General features: G+C 44.7%; 1 protein-coding gene across 1 annotated transcript in view; it reads left to right on the plus strand.

Annotated features, from left to right (window-relative positions):
* The window catches only part of kif26ba (kinesin family member 26Ba), a 254,658-nt gene extending 238,780 nt beyond the window's left edge, over positions 1-15,878 (plus strand). The window contains exons 13-15 of the mRNA XM_055639279.1: positions 11,690-11,886; positions 13,290-13,446; positions 14,928-15,878. Of these exons, the coding sequence (XP_055495254.1) occupies positions 11,690-11,886; positions 13,290-13,446; positions 14,928-15,076 (503 nt within the window). The 3' untranslated portion in view covers positions 15,077-15,878. The remainder of the gene's footprint in view (positions 1-11,689; positions 11,887-13,289; positions 13,447-14,927) is intronic.
* Positions 15,879-17,982: the final 2,104 nt, after the last annotated feature.

The raw sequence follows: 17,982 nt of genomic DNA on the forward strand, positions 1-17,982 counted from the left end.
ACTGCAAAACACGTAGGAAAAAAAACCAAGAGCATGGTCGTTGAAGATGTAGTCTGTACTGAGCAATTGTCAAGGTAGGATTAGGGTTGTACAGGTCAGTTCAAGAACCTGAAATTCCCTGATTTGTTTAGGAAAGTAGCTGTTCCTGAACCTGGTGCAGTGGGACTTTTGATTAGTATACCACCTGCCCAATGGTAGCATTGAGAAGAAAGAATTGGGATGGTGGGGATCCTTGATGATAGATGTTGCCTTCTTGAGGCAGCACCTTATCTGAGTGCTTTCAATGGAGTGGAGGGCTGTACTCGTGGCAGATGGGATAGTGTCCACCCCACTCTGCAGCCTCTTACGTTCCTGTACATTGGAAGTGCCATACCAGGCCACGATGCAACCAGTTAAAATACTTTCTACAGTAGGCCAATAGAGGTTTGTTAAAAAAAAATGATGGCATGCGAATTCCTTTAAACTTTTAAGGAAATAAGAGACCTTGGAATGCCTTCTTCAAGATTACATCTATGTGCTGGCAGCAGGATTGGTCATCCAAGATGTTAAGGGACAGGGATTTGAAGCTGCTAACTCTCTTCACCACCAATCCACCAATGAAAACTTATGTGTGGTTTCAACAATAACTTCTGTAGTCACAGTACCTTTAACAAGGCAAACACCAAGGAACTTCACAGGAAAGTTTGTGAACTAAATCTGATACCAAGCCACTTATTATCACCGATGTTCAAAAAATCAGCCAAAGAGGGAGCTTTAAAAAGGATCTTTTAAGGAAGAATGAGACGCCTGGCAGAGTATTGTGAGCTTTGGCCTTCGATAGCTGAAGCCAAGGCTGTCAGCGGCAGAGCGATGTAATTTGGGGATTACCATGAGGCTGGATGTAAAGGAGCAGCGAGGCTAATTCACAACTAAGACGTTTGGAGCAATAATATTGAAACTGAACAGCACCACCGGAGTAGACCAAGTGCCTGCCCCCTTCTGTGGTAAATGTTGGGACAGGTGTCACTGAACCTGGTGGTGTTGGTCAGTGTGACACTGGGCTGCAGTTAGCCCTGGGCTTTCCTAGATTTTGAGTTGACTGCTTTGAAGCAGACCGTGATGGATGATCTTGGAGTCAGTTTCACTAGCGCTTTGTCAGTGAGGCATTTCAGCGGTTTGCTTCATGGTAAGAACACCACATGAAGACAAAGTAAATTTAAGAGTGTTGTGATCGTATTTTTGGACAGATGGAATTAAAGCGCAGACATAAAACATGCAAGTTATCGGCTAATTAGCTCTATTGCTGATCCTCTCAATCAGCACTCTCAGATCGTATTTAAGGTAGAATTGATTTCAGTGCTTTGTGCCCTTAGGCACAGTGGTGCAGTTAATAGAACGGCTGCCTCACAACCTCAGCAACCCGGGTTCGATCTTGACCTCCGGCGCTGTTTGTATGGAGTTTGTACATTCTCCTATGACTGTATGGGTTGCCTCTGGGTGTCTGGTTTTCTCCCACATTAGGAAGATATGCAGGTTGGTGGGTTAATTGGGCTCTGTAAATTGTCCCTGCTATGGAATGAGTGATAGGGAATGTGGGGCGATTAAAATGAGATGAGGCTAAGTGGGTGCTTCATGGTCACAGTGTATTGAAGAGCCCTGTTTCCATGCTTTGTGACTAACAAGTCATTTGCATCTCCACCTCAATGTGAATAACACCTTATTCCACAGTCAGCCTTTGTTTCTTCACAAATTGAACATTTTAATCTGCCTGACTGCAGATCGCAACCACTTTTGGATCAGGACCAATCCCAGACCTTTCTTCTCCTTCCCATAGCCCAGGACTTGACTACAGCAACTTTACATCAAACACAGAACATATTCCGTGTACTTCAGTGGATAGCATGTCTGTCTTTGCGTTAGAAAATCAGGCTCAACTTTAGAGATCGGAGTGCTTCACCCATGCAGTTATTCAAGGCCTATACTGGGAGAGTGCAGTGCTGTCCAAGGTGGTCAGAATGGTTATTAAATCCAGGCAATACAAAAGTGCTGGAGGAACTCAATGGGTCAGGCAGCATCTGTGGAGGGAATGGCCCTTTTATGCTTCGGGTCGGGGCTCTTCTTCAGATAGCCTGACCCACTGAGTTCCTGCCACACTTGGTGTTTTGCTCAAGGTTCCAGCATCTGCAGTTTCTTGTGTCCCAATTAAATCCGAGCATCCTCTCGAGTACTCCAAACTAGTGAAGGAAGGGGAGGGCTCCACAGAGTTCCGGCCAATATTGCACCCTTCACCAGATGATGCTGTCACCCCACATTGCTATTGATGTGATCTTGCTATGCGCATCTCTCCTTGCTGCTTTTCCAACATCATAGTAGTAACCAAACTTAACAGTACTACACCAGCTGTGAATGAAAGATCTGCATTTCTGTAGCAACCTTTTGTAAGAGGAGTGATTCGCAGCCAGCAAAGTACTTTTCTAATGCTGTCAGCTCCCACAAAGAGCAACGTGAGTTGGGCTGTGAGTGAGGAATAAGTAATACCTTGGTGCTCAACCTTGAAATTGTGCAGTGAGATCTCTTGCATCCATTTGAGAGAGCAGATGATTAACATCTTGTCCGAGAAAAAAACGCTTCCGATAATATAACACCTCTTTGGCATTGTAATGCCCTTCTGTACAGTCATAGACTCCTACAGCATGGAGACGTGGACTTTGGCCCAACCTGTCTATGCTGTCCAAGATGCCCCCTTTTAACTAATCCCATTTGCCTGTGATCACCCATATCCCTTCGAACCTTTCCTGCCTATGTATCTGTCCAAATGATGTTTAAATCTTGTTGTACCTGCCCCAACTGTTTCCTCTGGCAGCTTGTTTCATATACCCACTACTGTCTGTGTGTGAAAGTTCCCCCTCAAGTTCCTATTAAAGCTTTCCCCTTAAGGCTGTACCCTCCATTTCTTGATACCCCTCCCCCTGGAAAAAGGGGTACGTATTCCCCTCAAGATGTTATACATCTCCATAGAATCCTGTGCTCAAGGAAGTCCAAGGTTAATGTCCTAACCAGCTCGGCCTCACCCAGTTGCACCGACCCTCAAATCCTGGCATAATCTTCTCTGCACTCTGCCCAGCGCGTATATGAATGCAAGTCTTCCATCCTGATGTACCCTGTTTAGCGACACCTCAGAGTTGGGATGCCACATTGCACCTTTATAAAACATTGGTTAGGCTACACTTTGCCACTGCTGGAGGAAGGCACTACCACAACATTGAAGAGGCATCTAGACAGGCTTGAATGGCATAGAGATGAAAGGTTACACACCTAATGCAGGCAGGGATTGGTACAGGCAGGCACAGCAGTGGGTGTGTAAGTGCTGGGGACAGGACCTGTTGCTGTGCTGTGCGATTTTGTGGCTCATTTTGACCAAGTGTTGAATTTTGAACCTGTGTGCATATTTCCCCTGCCAGTTCTGGACTCAGTTCTTCAAAGCTTCCTCTTACAAAGGGGTAGAGTTCTTTATTCCTTAATTTGTTCCCTCACAAATTGAGAGTGCTTCAGATCCAAGCCGACCAGCGTGGCACAGATGCTCCTGAGCAGACGGACTGCACTGAAGTTGTGGTGACGAGGTGATGCTGAGGTAACACTGCCTCTTATCTCCCGACAGCAGGCGGGTCTAAACAGCTTTAAAGAGACCGCAGCAATACCTGATCTTATTATGTATTCATACTTCATTGAACTCTGGCCTTCAGAAAAGTTAGGGGCCGAGGGGAGTGGTGGGGCCTGGGGTTGTGCTGAGATTAACCAGTTGAAATTCTCCACTTCACAACCATCCGAAATGATCCTTCTTCCCCACTTATGTTCTATCCTATTTTTTCTTTATTTCTTCATTCCGTTTGTTGGCTGACAATTTAGCCTGATTCTCCCTGTGATCTTTTGCTTTCCCCATGAACCTTTTAGAAAATTAGGTTGATAACTTCTCGATTAGAACGGGTGTCAAGGGTTATGGGGAGAAGGCAGGAAAATAGGATTAGGTGGCAGAGATCAGCCATGATTGAATGGTGAAGTAGACTCAATGGGCCAAATGGCCTAATTCTACTCCAAAACCTATAAACTTGTGACATATGTCCTCTTGCATCCATTGACTCGAGACCCTGTCTGACGTATGTGGAGGATGTAAGATATTTGGCACCATGATTTACAAGAGGAACGCCGGAGTTCTTCATGGTCAACATTCTTCCATAAAGCACATGAAACCCATTCAGAATAGCAGACCCTTCAGCCCATTGTGCCTCTGCTAACTATCACATCTCATTTTCCAGCATAGCCCATAGTCACTTAGAAACATAGAAACATAGAAATTAGGTGCAGGAGTAGGCCATTCGGCCCTTCGAGCCTGCACCACCATTCAATATGATCATGGCTGATCATCCAACTCAGTATCCCGTACCTGCCTTCTCGCCATACCCTCTGATTCCCTTAGCCACAAGGGCCACATCTAACTCCCTCTTAAATATAGCCAATGAACTGGCCTCAACTACCCTCTGTGGCAGAGAGTTCCAGAGATTCACCACTCTCAGTGTAAAAAAGGTCATCTCATCTCGGTTTTAAAGGATTTCCCCCTTATCCTTAAGCTGTGACCCCTTGTCCTGGACTTCCCCAACATCGGGAGCAATCTTCCTGCATCTAGCCTGTCCAACCCCTACAGAATTTTGTAAGTTTCTATAAGATCCCCTCTCAATCTCCTAAATTCTAGAGAGTATAAACCAAGTCTATCCCGTCTTTCTTCATAAGACAGTCCTGACATCCCAGGAATAAGTCTGGTGAACCTTCTCTGCACTCCCTCTATGGCAATAATGTCCTTCCTCAGATTTGGAGAGCAAAGCTGTACGCAATACTCCAGGTGTGGTCTCACCAAGACCCTGTACAACTGCAGTAGAACCTCCCTGCTCCTATACTCAAATCCTTTTGCTATGAAAGCTAACATACCATTCGCTTTCTTCACTGCCTGCTGCACCTGCATGCCAACTTTCAATGACTGGTGTACCATGACACCCAGGTCTCGCTGCATCTCCCCTTTTCCTAGTCGGCCACCATTGAGATAATAGTCTGCTTTCCTGTTTTTGCCACCAAAATGGATAACCTCACATTTATCCACATTATACTGCATCTGCCAAACATTTGCCCATTCACCCAGCGTATCCAAGTCACCTTGCAGTCTCCTAGCATCCTCCTCACAGCTAACACTGCCTCCCAGCTTAGTGTCATCCGCAAACTTGGGGATATTGCCTTCAATTCCCTCATCCAGATCATTAATATATATTGTAAATAAATAGCTGGGGTCCCAGCACTGAGCCTTGCGGTACCCCACTAGTCACTGCCTGCCATTGTGAAAAGGACCCGTTTACTCCTACTCTTTGCTTCCTGTTTGCCAGCCAGTTCTCTATCCACATCAATACTGAACCCCCAATGCGATGTGCTTTAAGTTTGTAAACTAATCTCTTATGTGGGACCTTGTCGAAAGCCTTCTGGAAGTCCAGATACACCACATCCACTGGTTCTCCTCTATCCACACTACTAGTTACATCCTCGAAAAATTCTATAAGATTCGTCAGACATGATTTACCTTTCGTAAATCCATGCTGGCTTTGTCCACTTTTGCCATGGTATTTCATAGGTTTATCTCAATACTATTTAAGTTTTGTTAGAGCACCTGAGAGCGGTGGCACAGTGGCCCAGCGGTAGAGTTGCTGCCTTACAGCGCCAGAGACCAGGGTTCAATCCTGGCTATGGGTGCTGTCTGTACGGAGTTTGTACATTCTCCCTATGAACTGCGTGGGTTTTCTCCGGTTGCTTCGGTTTCCTCCTACACTCCAAAGATGTACTGGTTTGTATGTTAACAGGCTCTTCAGTTAAATCGTCCCTAGTGTGTGTAGAATAGTGTTAATGTGCGAGGATAGCTGTTTGAAGGTGGACTGAAGGGCCTGTTTCCACGCTGTACCTCTAAACCAAACCTGTCTGCGCCAACACCTCAGGGAGTATTTGCTGTTATCACATTTGGAGTCCTAGAAACTTGTTATGTACAAATATACTGACCTTATCTGCTGCACTGCATGTCAAAGAGTATTTCGTTGGTTGTGATATGCTTTAGGGTACCTTAACATAGAAAATAGGTGCAGGAGTAGGCCATTTGGCCCTTCGAGCCTGCACCGCCATTCAATATGATCATGGCTGATCGTCCAACTCAGTATGCTGTACCTGCCTTCTCTCTGTACCCCCTGATCCCTTTAGCCACAAGGGCCACATCTAACTCCCTCTTAAATATAGCCAATGAACTGGCCTCAACTACCTTCTGTGGCAGAGAGTTCCAGAGATTCACACTCTCTGTGTGAAAAATGTTTTTCTCATCTCGGTCCTAAAAGATTTCCCCCTTATCCTTAAACCGTGACCCCTTGTTCTGGACTTCCCCAACATCGGGAACAATCTTCCTGCATCTAGCCTGTCCAACCCCTTAAAAATTTTGTACGTTTCTATAAGATCCCCCCTCAACCTTCTAAATTCTAGCAAGTACATGCCGAGTCTATCCAGTCTTTCTTCATATGAAAGTCCTGACATCCCAGGAATCAGTCTGGTGAACCATCTCTGTGCTCCATCTACGAGCAGCAGGAAGTGCTATGTAGATGGAAGTCTTCTACTAGAATCTGTTGTAATGTTATAAAGAGCACCATTTTAACCAGGCTTAATGGACCATGTAGACTCACTGTAGACTCACCACAGACTGTCTGCAGAGAACGGGCAATGCAACCCTCAAATCGACATCCTACACCACTGTTGTTCATCTGAGATGATGATTGAGATTAAGACCAAAAATATTGGACCAACTTCTTGGACCTTTCAGGTGTCAGAGGTAATGGGGAGAAGGCAGCAGAATGGGGTTAGGAGGGAGAGGTAGATCAGCCATGATTGAATGGCAGAGTAGACTTGATGGGCTAAATGGCCTAATTTTACTCCTATTCCTTATGACTTAATGAACTCATGTAGCCTGATGCACCACGCAACAGGAACATTAAAAAATGTGTGAGTGAGAGCAAGTGTAGGTCATTCAGCCCTTGGGCCTGCTTTTGCCATGATTGTAGTTCAGCCTCATCAGCTTCCCCGCCCCATCCCTACATTCACTGCAGCTCATATAAAGCAAAGATCTGATGGGTAAGCATTTCACACAGAATAAATGCTACAAATTGCCAGAGGTAGTGGAATAGATATAGACAAAAAAAAATAATGATGTTTGGACAGCTAATTAGATAGAAAGGGCATAGGGAATACATGCCCATTGCACACAAATGTGATTAGCATAGGTAGGCATGGATGAAGTGGGCTGTTAGGCCCGTTATATGCTGTACAATTGTAAGATTTGATCTATTGCTCATCCTTAAATATTCTTAAATATTCTCTGTGATTGAACAGTCATCTGGGATCAAGAACTCCATAGATTTGCAGTCCCACGATTGACCACAAATAGCCCAACCCCTTTTCCTTGACTTTTCTTGCCCTATGATTTCCACAGCATCCTAACTAATCTATCAATCTCAGCCTCCAAGCCAATCTTTGACTGAGCTCCTGGGTTAGAGAACACCGAAGATTCACCATGCTGTGAGTATTGATCATGGTTAAAGTGGAATAGATTCCACTGGTGTAATTTCCTGGTTGACAGATGGGTATATATATATATAACTAGCCTGTCTCCTCCAATGCACACATTGCATTTAGATGTGTTTCCAATTGCTCAGCTGAAGGTTAATGAGCCACCTTTAAACTGGAAACCTGTTTTTATTATGTATATTGTCCAAGTTTCCAAACATTAGTCAAGCCAAGCTCTCAAAGTTTCATAAACTCTTACAGCTTTTGCATACTAGGAGAGAGATTATTTTGTAATTAACCACATTTGCATAGTAAATGTGGTCTGATTAACATAATTAATTAATTTATTATCCCTAATGGCATAACAATTATTCCATTCCAGTTTCATAAAGGTAAGGCTTGCAATTTTTCAATGTTCCAACGGAGTCTTGCCACTAATTAACTCGATTTACATATGCAGATGTGGGTGCATTTGTATGACCTATTAATATGTTTTTTTTCTAATCAAATGATGATTTATAGCCTTTGGATTCTGCAGGCTTAATCCTGAAGTTATTGCTGAGGTAATGGCAAGGACATTGAAAATAAGGCTGGGGTAATCAGACCACTCTTCAGATATCTTACAACACGAAGAGAAACTTAATTTATACGATGCAAAAATACATCCCTTGGCACTCCACAAGAGTGTTATCATGCAAAGAAATCGATGCTGAGCCACATTAGGGCATGTTAGAGCAGGAAGGAACTGCAGATGGTGATTTACACCGAAGATAGACACAAACTGCTATCAGCGGGTCAGGCAGCATCTCTGGAGAAAAGGAATAGGTGTTATTTTGGGTCAATACCCTATTTCAGATTGAGAGTCAGGGAGAGGGAAACTAGAGAGAGTAAACTACGTACCTCTAATTTCACTCTCCCCTGACTCTCAGTCTGAAGAAAGGTCTCGACCCGAAACATTACCTATTCCTTTTGTCCAGAGATGCTGCCTGACCCGCTGAGTTACTCCAAACATTTTGCGTCTATCTTGGCCAAAGAGATTTATTTCAGGTACTGCCTAAAGGAAAAGTGATGGGGAAGCTTGTGGGGGGATCTCCAGAGTTGCACCCCTTAGAATCCTTATTCTATCCATGGAAAAACAATGGCAAAGTTAGCACTTTTCCTTTGGCCTTCCCCAACAGAAAGGCAGAGGGGGGTCTCCTGTTATTGCTGGTACTTCAGAGGGCCTCCCCAATGGATGTCTTATGAGGGGCTATTAATGGAGCAGTTAGCAAGCTGGAGTCTTCACTTCTCAATGCCGATTTGCTGATCTGTGAACCAGCAGCATGTACCGACTCGCCCAGATGGCACTAACATCACAACCAGCTGCAGCAAACCCACTGCTGCACATTCACCCATTTCCAAGTGCTCTTTCTCTCTTGCTCTCCACAGGCCATGGCTCAGGTTAACCAGAATAATGAAAACAAAGTCAAATGATTTGGCCTATATTCCATAATTCTGGGCTGGTCCTTTCTTGGATAGAGAGAGAGATCTATTTGAAGCATTTTATATTTTTGAAAGGATTTGTTCGTAGAAACTATCCCTGCTGGTGAGGTGATGGGGAATAAGCAGGCATTGTCTGAGCAGTGTATTAGAGTTGAGCCACACTGGAGCACAGAGGACATTGCTGGGACTCCATCCAAGTATCAAGCGACACCTGGTATCAAGAGACATCGGTAGGATCGTCAATGGAAATGGAGCTGGAAAAATGGCACTAAGTTACAGTTTTGTCATCAAGGCCTAAGGGTCTTCATGTCTGGAGGGGTGGTCATCACTCCGTCTTGGCTCAGAAGGTATTGTGCATGATGGTACCACACCCAGGTTTTCCTTCACTAGATTCTGAGGGGCATAGATATTGTAGGGGGTGAAAATCTTTACCCCAGGGTGGAAACCTCAAATATTTGAAGGCATAGGTTTAAGGTACGAGGAGGAAATTTCAAAGAAGATGTGTGGGGCAAGTTTACTCACACGGAGAGTGGCGGTTGCCACTCTGTGGTTGCACTGCCAGGGATGGTGATGGAAGCAGATATGAAGGAAGTTTTTACAAGGTTTTTAGATAGGCACATGGATAGGGAGATAATGGAGGGATATGGATCATGTGCCCACAGAAGGAATGAGTCTAATTTGACGTCATGTTCGGGTCAGACATAGTGTGCCAAAGGGCCTGTTCTTGTTCCTGCACTGGAGCCTGTCTCTGCACTGTACTGTTCTTTGTTCACTGAATTAATTGGAAAAAAATGTGTGTGTTGAGGATGCGCACTGACTTTAAGACTTCAGAACACTGGGTTGACCTGGAGAGTCCAATGTTTTCTAGACATTTCATCACAGGTCTGTGATGACTTATGAGTGAGCTGCAGGTCACTGCATATCATTTGGCCTCACCCCTATCTCCTCACTACCCCCTCTGAGCCTAGCATGTAACACCAATGGCAGGAGTGTCAGAGGTCAGGGTCTGCTAGTCAAATAGTCAGTGAATGGTTGAAGTCAAATGCCGCAAATGTTGGAAACACTCAGCAGGGCAGGGGGTGGGAAAGGGAACAGAGTTAACATTGCAGATGAAGGCGGCTTTGTCAGAGCAGTTGTTTTTCCTGGATGTGCTTTGTTCAGCCAGCAAGCTGGTAAAATGTTTCCTGCCAGAATTCAAGAATGTTTTCTCCAGGCCTACCCTGCCCCATCTGCTAGATAACGTGAACAGCCTTTGTGCCATAAAACCAACTCCCATTATTTCTTGTTTTTTGTTTTTGCTTCGCTTGAGCTATCCCCTGGCTCCTCGAAAGGTAAGCCTGGTGAAACGATCAGCTTTGCTTCCTCGGGCTCTTTCCACAGATGCTGCCTGACCTGCTGAGCATTTCCAGCAGTTTCTGTTTTTATGTCCTACTTCGTGGAGGTTGGGGGTCATTTGAATTACAACAGGCAGACCTAAAGTAACGGGTGACCCATTTATAGAACACAATCAATGATTAGCCCAGGGAGTATTAAGAGACTTCAGTATACAAGTTAAAGGGTCCCTGAAGGTAGCAGCGCATGTAGACAGTGGTGATGACGGCAAACAAGATGCTTGTCGTATTAGCAAGATCATAGAATATAAGAGCTGGGACGTTATGGTGCAATTTTATAAAATATTGGTTGTCAAATTTGAAGTATTGTGTGGAGTTCAGGTAACCAAACTATAGAAGGGTGAGGTTACACGAGAGAGGCTGCAGGAGAAATTCACCAGATGATACCTTGTACCTTCCAAAGAGTCCACCCGGGACTATACTGGAAGTTGGATAATTATATACCGGACAAGTTTTACATTTTATCAAGCCAATTAACCTACATGGGATAGATACCTGGGATTCAGTCACGAGGGGAGACTAGATGGGCTGGGTTTATTTTTCTTGGAGCAGAGGAGGCTGAGATTGAGACCAGACTGAGGTGTATACAATCTCGAGGGACCGAGCCAGGTTGGATAGTAAGAAACCTTTCCTCACCTTCTATACTAGAGAGAGTGGGTTTAGGATAAGGGGTAAGGAGTTGGGATTAAGAACATTTTCACACTGTCAGAGGTTGGGATGTGAAAGGCATTGCCCGAGAAGGTGGTGGAGGTAGAGACTCTCGCAGTAGTTAAGAGTTATTTAGACCAGAGCTTGAGTTGTCAAAACCCAGTAGGCTAAGGATTGAGTACTGGTAAATGTGACTGTAGATCGGTACACAATGGCCGCATGGACACGGTGGAGCAATTGATCTGTTTGTGTGCTGAATAACTCCATGTTTGTGAGGAGACATTGTGCAGCTTCACCTTGGGCTTGTGGCATCCACTTTTGGCAGCCCAGCAACATCATTATTGCTTGGTGAGGATCAGCAAGGCAGAGGCCAGGACACTGACCCACGCTGCACCAATGGTCTCTGTAGCTTTGACACTATTGCATTAGGCTGTTTGTAGCACCTTTTGTTTTGCTTGCAAGCATGACACACAAGCTTCACACGGACAGTGCACCATGAGCAATGCAGACCACATGGTGCACATTATTCCTCACACTCCCCTCCTTTACTTTCTTTTCAGGATCACAGAGGCGACGCCTCCTCCCTGGCCTGTCGCCCGAGGTTGCACCTCCAGCCAGAAAACCAGCCACCAGCTCCAGCCTCCGCTGGGTGGATCTCCGGCCTGTGCAGAGGGGGATGGCAGAACCGTTTGAGATCAAGGTCTACGAGATTGACGACGTGGAGCGATTACAAAGGAGGAGGGCAGCAGACAGCAAGGTTTGCAGACTTCACCACCTCTCCTCACTGTCCCTTCATCAGGCCAAATACAAACCATTGTGCACAACTTGAAAATGGCAGTCAAACAGGACCTGGAAAATAGCTCAAAATGGTGGGGGGAGTGGGACTGAATTACTCATGTATAGTCACTAAAGACTCAATGGGCTATACAGTCTTCATCTGTGCTGTAACCTTTCTGAATTTGTCATTAGCTTCTAACCCATATTTTATCACTTACTGTTTAAACCACTCCTCCCTCTTTCTCACATGTTATTTGCCACTTTCCTTGTGGGGTTTATGCATTACGGACATGGGCTTTTATTGCCCATCTTTAGTTGGCCCCAATCTGAATGGTTTGCTCGAGCACCTCAAAGGACAGTGAACCGTCTGCCACATTGGTGCATACATAAAAAAGACGTAGCTTCTGCTCTGAGGTAGTGGAGCAGCACCACATCCATCTAATGGTTGCTCATTAGTTTAATTTCAGATTTATTTAATTAAACTCAAGACAGGATTTAGACTCATGAACATTTTACAGGTCAACTTGATTATTAAAACGAGGACAACTTCAATTCTTGATTTTAAAAAAACTGTATACAACAATGACCCCACTCATTCCATTCCAACCACTCATTACTCTTGACTCAACCAAAATTATTTCTGAAATATTGGTCATAAATTTGGTGCAAAAATGCTCCAAAATAAGGCTCAGAATATACAAGGGAGCATCTAAAACTCCAGAGCTTCCAGGGCCCGCTTTAGGGCCCTGGACCCCGGCCGCAAGGGACTTTGAGCTTTGCGCTTGTGATATGCGCTGTGCGCACTTATTTCACATAACATTTTTGTAATCCTGCCATGCCACCCCCTTTTTTGAAAAGCTTTGTACGGGCCTGGTGTATAATATTTTTGACACTGTCATAGGCCTTTCTCACATATGCGTCACAACGCACTGTAGTCTCGAAACAACACATCAGTAATTTTCCTTGCCCTCCTTTTAAGAATAATAGTGTTTTAAGCTGATTAACTCGACACTAGCACTGGCAATAAATAAACAAAAAAATAAATAAATAAAACACAGCTTTCCTGCCCTTATCTCATTGGCCACGCTCGGCTGCACATCGGTGTCAATCTGGTGGACTCTCGTCGTGGGGGTAGGAGATTGGGAGGGGCCTCACAAGTGGAATGGCCTAGGACCTCTCTTCATCTAAATCCGGCCCTGGCCACAGGTGATAAAGCAATAGAGGGATTTGACTGGGATGGAAAGTAATGGCGTTGACATCCCGTGTATGCTGAGTCACACCCATGTGCCAACATAGACAGTACTTGGGTCCAGGGATCAGTTGGAAGCAAAGGCTCATGAGACATGGCAACAGAGATTTAACACCAGTCACTTTTAATTCCAGCTGCGAGGATTTATCTGTTTCAACGCAAAGCTGAAAATATTGGAGAATCGGCAGCAAAGGATTTCAGAGGTCAAAACCAAATACAACGTGTTGATGCAGGAGCTGGAGGCAACCAAACAGCGGTTGATGTTGGAGCCCAGTAAATGGGTCAGTGAATGTGAGTACCCTGCTGGTCGTAGAGAACCCTGTGAGTACCCTGCTGGTCGCTTACTTGAAGAATCATAGAATCCTACAGCACAAGGCAGTCACAGTGGCGCAGCGGTAGAGTTGCTGCCATGCCGCAAATGCAGCGCCGGAGACCCGGGTTCAATACCGACTGCGTGACCTGCGTGGGTTTTCTCCGGGATCTTCGGTTTCCTCTCACTCCAATGACGTGCAGGTTTGAAGGTTAATTGGCTTGATAAATGTAAAAATTGTCCCTAGTGGGTATAGGATAGTGTTAATGTGCGGGGATGGCTGGCCGGCGCGGACCAAAGGGCATGTTTCCACGCTGTATGTCTAAAACTAAAAACTAAAAACTAAAGAAGCAAACCCTTCAGTACAACTTGCCTATGCCGACCAAAATGCCTCATCTACACTAGTCCCACCTGACTGCATTTGTCCCATATCCCTCAACCTTTTCTATCCATGTACCTGTCCAAATGTCTTAAATGCTGTTATAGTAGTTGTCTCAACTACCTTCTCAGGCAGCTTGTTCCATATACCCATCACCTTCTGTGTGAAAAAGTTGACCCTTAAGTTCCTATTACATTTTTCCCCTATGACCGTAAACCCATGTCCCCTGGCTCTTGATTCCCTTACTCTGGGTAATGATGTTGTACATTCAACCAATCTATTCCCCTCTTAATCACCTCTATAAGATCATCCCTCAGCCTCCTATATTCCACAAATAATGACCTAGCCTGCCCAACCTCCCCCCATAATTCAGGCCCTTGAGTCTTGGCAATGTCCCCGTATATTTTCTCTGCACTATTTCCAGCTTAATGACATCCTTTCTGTAGTATTCAATACCATTAAAGGCCGACCAAGGACAAGATGGGACTTAAAAGAATATATCTCCTTGTTTTAGGCAAACTGTAAATAGCACGGGGCGGTACGGTGGCGCAGCGGTAGAGGTGCGGCTGCGATACAGCGTCAGAGACCCGGTTCAATCGTGACAACGGGTGATTGTACGGAGTTTGTATGTCTACCCGTGACTAGCCTAGGTTTTCTCTGGGATGTCCGGTTTCCTCCCGCACTCCAAAGACGTACACGTATCTAGGTTAATTGCAAATTGTCCCTAGTGTGTATCGGATGGTGTCAGCGTGCAGGATTGCAGGTTGGCGCGGGCTCGGTGGGCCGAAGGGCCTGTTTCCATGCTGTATCTCTAAACTAAACTAAAGCTGTAAAGGAGGTAGTGGAATCAGATACAATTACTACATTTAAGATTTATTTAGACAGACTCTTAAATAGACAAGACATAGAAGGATATGGTACTAATGTAGGCGTGGGATTTGTGTAGATGGGCAAAAAGGTTAGCGTGGTGGGCCAAAACACCCGTTTCTGCGCTGTAACCTATGACTCCAAACAGGTAATGTCGGGTCTAAATGATTTTCTTTATCTACCTCTGAACTGTTGTCCTCATCTCTCTGTCCCCAGTTGACCTGGACCAGGGTTTTGAGGTCGATTCCTTGGAATACCTGGAGGCCCTGGAGTGTGTCACCGAGCGACTGGAAAACCGGGTCAACTTCTGCAAAGCTCACCTCATGATGATCACCTGTTTTGACATCGCCTGCGGGAGGCGTTAACGGGCTGGGGGAGGGGGGGGGGAAGGGGTTGTGAACGGCGAGCGAGTATAAGGAAGAAAACAAAACACCCAAAGATAGCAGGAAGACGACAAACGGAAGCGCAAGGTGTGAAGCATGTACGTGAAGAGTTTTATCTTTTTCCCCAAAACGGAATGTAAAAAAGAGAGAAGGAAAAGCAGAGATGAATATGGGAGTATGAGAATGTCTTTTCTTTCGACAGATTGATAGAGCACTTTCAGGAATTTTGGTGATGTATATATGAATGGCTTGCTCCAGTTCCCTTTTCTTCACAGCGTGGGTATGGGCTGGGTGTGGGTGTGGAATGAAGGGCTGTTTCTGAGAAACTCGGAACCATATACAGAAGGACTACAAGTGCCTTGTAAACTTTATTATATTATCCAAAATCTTACATGGACTCATTTTTGTACAGTTGTGTGTTGATGATGCATATTTTGCCGTACGGTTATAGAGGCAGTATCCATTTTGTAGACCAAACTCAAACCTACACACCATTCCTGTTTTATATCCATCAGCATTCTCACTAAACCGGGGGAAGGGGAGGGGCGGGGCGGGAGGGGGAATTAACACAGTTTGGGAGGGGAGAATGCTTGTGATATCATGTTTCCTTCTGAGCCCCTGGAGGATTATTCAGTAATGGTTTGAATCACTTTTGAATGATGTTTCATGGTACTTTTTTATATAAAGATATGGCCGATTGTAAAGGGTATTGTTGTGTGGATTTGAGTTTTAAAATCCAGTAGATTTTCATTGAACAAGAAATAAAAGGGTAATGTTTCAGTAAGGGTTGAACTCAAGGTTGTTTTACTAGGTGTTTTAACGACTTGCTGTTTTTAAGTAACTTGTATCTATAGAGTAGGTCCGTAGTCAGGAAGCAGCACATTATTAACGTGACTGTCGTTTACTAACAGTGAATGAGCCGATGCCTCTCTGGCAGACAGATTCCTCCCCCAATTCTCAGCATAGAAATGAAGCACATTCGATTCGAAAGCACATGAGCACTTCCTCTCTTTATTGATTGTAGTCAGTGAGATAGTTGTAAACATATTCATACGCACACTTGCAACCCTGTCTTACGTGTGTGTACTCTGCACATGCAAATGCAAGTGATGCATGTTTGTAATGGTCTTGGTTTAATCTCTCCACCTCCTTCATGGGAACAGGATAAATCCACTGAATCTGCACTGCTGTAAATTCTGCTTCCATCTTGATTGTATTTGCCCTCCTTACACCCATATTTCTGGATAGCTGTAGCCAACAAGCACAGGTGGCAGTCATGCAGCACAGAAACAGGCCCTTCAGCCCATATGTCTATGCCGACCCACAACTACATTATATTAATCCCAGCCCTGACCCATAACCTACTAAGTTCGGTGATTCAAGTGCTTTTCCAGTGTGTGGCAGAAATTGATTCCCCAAACAATGCACCCAAACATACGATGTAAAAGCAATTGCAGATTACCTCCGCTTCTGGTACTGGCTTTCCTTCACTACAGCTGAATCTCGGAAATGGAGTGGAAAGCAATTTTGCACATTCTCTACGACAAAGGAATTTGTGCACCAAAATCTCCCCCGAGTAGCATTTTAAGAAAGGTGCAACATTTCTCCTTGTTACCAAGGCTGCAGATTGATATCTGTTCAGCCTATACCCTCTGCCACTAAATTATCTGTTAAAGTCTTCGGTTTTGGTCAAGTCCCAGAATCAAAGCCTGTTGGCACCTGGAACCCAACAGAGTAGAGACTCAATACACTTCAACTAAGCCCTGATGGACTGTCTACCGTATGACTTTCAGATTCTGCACAGGAACGCCACTGAACCCATTTCACTGGGTCACATTTATGTAAAGAGAGTACTGAATTGTCACTTCTCAACTGAAAGTGACGTTTTATTCTCCACTTGCTCTTTTAGAGGCTTTTAAAACTTGTTCTCTTTTTTTATTAATCATCTACAAAAATGTAACTCGGGCCAAGATACCATTTACTAACCCCAACCCTAAACCAATCCCCACTGTAGTAACTTCCATCCCATAGGATAACTCACTGCCCATTATGACATTCCCCCTGCCCAATAATATTTTAAGCCAAATCCCAGCAAATTATTAATGAAGATAAAAACACCATCCCAAGTCATCTGGTACCCCGAGTCTGCCTTGTCCCATCATCCCAGAGAGGCTGCCTGCCTCTCCTGTTTAAATGTGAGGTTTCAAGCTGCCTGACACAGGGAAGGTTCTGCAGAAAAAGTAGTCACGGCAAAATTATCTCACTATTTAAGGATGCTAGTATCCTTTCACTGTTAGGCTGCAATGGCATGCTTAGAAAGAATGATAGAATAAAGCAATGTTGGTGGCAGGCACGTGACTAAGGAGGCTGGATTGGCGATAAATTTGCAACTCAGCTTTGCCATGAGACCTACCAAGCAGGTCACTGAGGTTACACATAATTCCGTGCACACTGGTTCATTGGTTTTACTGTGGGGGTAATCACTTTATTGCAGTTTTGCTCCACAAAGAGCACAATTAAGAGAGCAAACAGGGTTCGGAAGAAAGCTAATCATTGCCAGAGGGCATCGACACCTGTTCCTGGAGGTAGCTGGGGTTATCTGGGAGACTTACAGGAGCCCATAGGTAGTCAGGCATTGAAATAATGAGCATGATTGAGGTTCTGACCGAGAAGCATGTTACCTCCGGGTGGTCTTTCCCAAAGATGTTCATTATATTTTGCGGATATTTATCTCTTTAAAGGTGCTTGAAGCAATTTCACCTCTAAATGTCTACACGTCTTCTCTCTCTCTCTTGCCTACACTCAGAACTGCTGCCAACTAACACATCTTTGTCATGTTATATATGAAGGACATAATTTATTTATGAACTCAGGATGCTCTTGTTTTA

The sequence above is a fragment of the Leucoraja erinacea genome, chromosome 8, assembly GCF_028641065.1.
Source record: "Leucoraja erinacea ecotype New England chromosome 8, Leri_hhj_1, whole genome shotgun sequence".
Classification (NCBI taxonomy): domain Eukaryota; kingdom Metazoa; phylum Chordata; class Chondrichthyes; order Rajiformes; family Rajidae; genus Leucoraja; species Leucoraja erinaceus.